The following is an 885-nucleotide window of genomic DNA, read 5'->3' on the forward strand; positions in this document are numbered from 1 at the left end:
TGAGACGATCCACTTGGACGATGAACTGGTGAACCTAGTCAACCTCCATTCCAGAAACTGATTCATCTAAGATCTTCTGAAGTTCCTTCAATCTTTGCCTGGTCAATGCAATACAATCCTGCAACCACAGAAATCTTCCATGTCAGAATCCAGTTAATAAGTTCTGTATATCTATCTGTTCGTAAGCATTCCAATATTGTATTTATGTCCATCAAGTAGATTGACACGAAATTGCTTCGACTTATGATTGGCCTCCTTACATAACTTTTGAGGCAAGTAGAGACGAACCTGAACAGATGATGTGAAGGCAAGAACCAGTCCACCTGGCTTGTAAAGATACACAAGTTGATCAAACGTATCCAAAACCACGGTAACAAGGGTTTCAAAAATAGTCTCTTCCTCTGCAGTAGGGTCAGCCAATATGTAATTCTTGTGAAGTACACATGTCAAGGAAAATGGAATCCTGTTTAAACTGAGCTTTCTTTTCTCTTTATTAACTATATCTTTTTCTCCATTTTCCTCGGAAACAACGATGAGCTTTCCGTCATCGTTCATAGAAACTACAGGAATCTGCACTGCAAGGCATGAAAATCACAAAATAATAAGAGAGTTGCAACAATGCAGAAACAAAAGTTATAATCCCGAACATAAACTCACAGTATGATTTGAGTTATAAGCGATTTATCACCTAACACGTATTTACTTTGAGCAACTAGGTGATTTTACGGAGGGAAAGGTTCTTGTCATTTCCTTTCTTGTCATTTGCATCATTTATATTTTTGGTAGAACCATTTGCATCATTTATAAGTTACCCTTCTTTGTTTCATAATAAGAACATTTACATTTCCTTTTCTTTCCTATGAAATGGAAAACTTAACATCAAAA

General features: G+C 36.4%; 1 protein-coding gene across 1 annotated transcript; it reads right to left on the reverse strand.

Annotated features, from left to right (window-relative positions):
• Positions 1 to 8: 8 nt before the first annotated feature.
• Positions 9 to 569, reverse strand: LOC112094933 (exosome complex component RRP43-like). The gene is made up of 2 exons (XM_024176633.1): positions 289 to 569; positions 9 to 118 (listed from the first exon to the last, which is right to left on the reverse strand). The coding sequence occupies exons 1-2, from the start codon at positions 553 to 555 to the stop codon at positions 35 to 37; spliced, it is 351 nt and encodes a 116-aa protein (XP_024032401.1). The 5' UTR covers positions 556 to 569; the 3' UTR covers positions 9 to 34.
• Positions 570 to 885: the final 316 nt, after the last annotated feature.

Source organism: Morus notabilis, unplaced genomic scaffold (genome assembly GCF_000414095.1).
Source record: "Morus notabilis unplaced genomic scaffold, ASM41409v2 C11336268, whole genome shotgun sequence".
In the NCBI taxonomy this organism is placed as follows: domain Eukaryota; kingdom Viridiplantae; phylum Streptophyta; class Magnoliopsida; order Rosales; family Moraceae; genus Morus; species Morus notabilis.